This window comes from Arachis ipaensis, chromosome B01 (genome assembly GCF_000816755.2).
Source record: "Arachis ipaensis cultivar K30076 chromosome B01, Araip1.1, whole genome shotgun sequence".
NCBI classification, from domain to species: Eukaryota; Viridiplantae; Streptophyta; class Magnoliopsida; order Fabales; family Fabaceae; genus Arachis; species Arachis ipaensis.
Window position 1 is genome coordinate 59712947 of NC_029785.2, and position 2049 is coordinate 59714995.

The following is a 2049-nucleotide window of genomic DNA, read 5'->3' on the forward strand; positions in this document are numbered from 1 at the left end:
GTATTTTTTGTATTTGAATAAAATTTTTATATAAATAATATTTTAATTTTATTTGATACAGAAATAAAGATACAATCTATAGATGTACAACTATCAATGTTAGAGATAAAAAAATGTGTATGTATATTTTTTTTATAAAAATTAAGACATTGATTTATTATATATTATGCTTTTTTCTTTATTAAATTTAATTATTTTGTGAAATTTATTTGTTATGTATTATTATTTAGTATTCACATAAATAAATAAAATAAATTTAATTTAAAATTAAATATATTAAAAAATATATTTTTATTAAAAATATCTCAGATATAAATAATATTAAATATTTTTCATGTCGCACGGTACAGAGTGTGTATATATATAACACGAGTAATACTCTTCAATAATTTCGTATCAATGTGTATGGTTTGGCTAGTTAGCTTAAGTTGTTCCTGTTAGGTAAGCTGAGCCAGACCATAGTGTAGTACGTATACTGTGACTGTCAGAGTGTCATTATTCATCATTAGTATTCATCACTACTGGTATGTATATGTACCACTATATGCGAAGCTTTTAACTGGCTCGCTTTATTCAGAAAAAATTAAAGGCCGAAAGCCAAGGCCTTTCTATCTCTCTGCACCATATATCATTAATTTCATATAGGGTCACTTCATATAAATTTGGATATCTTGGCACATGTATCGTCTTTTTTTAACCCCACACCCCCACATTTTTGCATATATGTCACTCATAATCAATTTTGCTTTCTTCTGTCACCCTTAGATACCTGCCAATACCAATTAAACTCCATGCTTCATTCAAACCCTTTTACCGTCAACAAATACCTTCTGAACACTCGCTCCTACGAACATTGTGCTGTTCCTTCTTTACCACATTTTGATGTTAGCTGGTTTTCGCTCTAACATATAAATTCTCTTTTCTTTTTTTTTTTTTCACCTTTGGCACTTTTTTTCCCTCCCTCTCCACATCCCTGGTCCCTACTTTCTTAATATCAGATTTGTATAATTCACAACCTACATAGGTCTCTCTAGCTTACTCTATACTACCTTGAAGCATATCTTCTTCATTTTATTATCCTTTCCTTGAAAAAGATATTAGCATGCCTTCAGAGAGAACTAGTTTAAGTAAGAATTCTCAAATAATGCAAACTATGATCAAAACCAAGAAGCACCTTGCAAGACCTAATTCGATGTTACTGAAAGATTACCTGATGAGGGACGACCTGAGCTCCTGCTCATCCAACGGTTTTAAATCGTTCCCGCGCCGACAATGCTGCAGCACTGCCGTTGGATTCCTTGTGGCGGAGAAAGATCTCAAACGCCACAACAGGAGGAGGAGGAGGAGGTCGAGGAGGAACAGCACTACCACACTCTTACCTCCTCGTTCTTCTTCTTCTTCTTCTTCTTTGTCGGTTCTGCAGAGAGCTTCGGAAGCTGTAATCAAGGCCATCAAGTCACTACCACACAAGAGTACCAGATCCCGGAAAGACGGTTCTGGAAGCGTTTTTTCTAGAAGCTTCTCAAGGAAGCTGCTGAGTAGAAGCTTCTGGAGGAAAGCGGCAGCGAAGGACGAGGAAGGAGGAAGAACTCAGAGATGGATAAGGACTTCATTCCGCGAGTTGCTTATGCAGGATCCGGACAAAACGGCGTCGTTGAACGAGGATAGCGCGTTCACTACAAATGCCGCAGCCACCACCACCACTACTTCCTCTTCTTCTTCTTCTTCAGGTTGTGGCAGTAACAGTAGCTGGGAAGAGAGCGAGTTCACATTTTCGTCTTCAAGCGCTGCTTCTTCTTCTTCCGCCGCCGAAAACGACGTCGCTCAGGCTACAAAAGACCCCCCTCCGACCACTGGCAAGATACACCAGGAGAGAACAACGGTAAGTATACATAATTTCCGTTTTATTTGATTTGTTGATTTTTTTTTATTAACGTGGTTGATGAAATTTGTTACTTTTTTTTTTCTTGTAATGTTTTCACTTCTATCTATGATGACTCAAACAAAAGAGAAAGTATTTTAATAAATGAACTAATAATGTAAATGGAT

General features: G+C 36.2%; 1 protein-coding gene across 1 annotated transcript in view; it reads left to right on the forward strand.

Moving 5' to 3' along the window:
* The window catches only part of LOC107618201 (uncharacterized protein DDB_G0271670-like), a 5239-nt gene continuing 3603 nt past the window's right edge, over window positions 414-2049 (forward strand). The window contains exon 1 of the mRNA XM_016320194.2: window positions 414-1882. Coding sequence (XP_016175680.1) covers window positions 1103-1882 — 780 coding nt within the window. The 5' untranslated portion in view covers window positions 414-1102. The remainder of the gene's footprint in view (window positions 1883-2049) is intronic.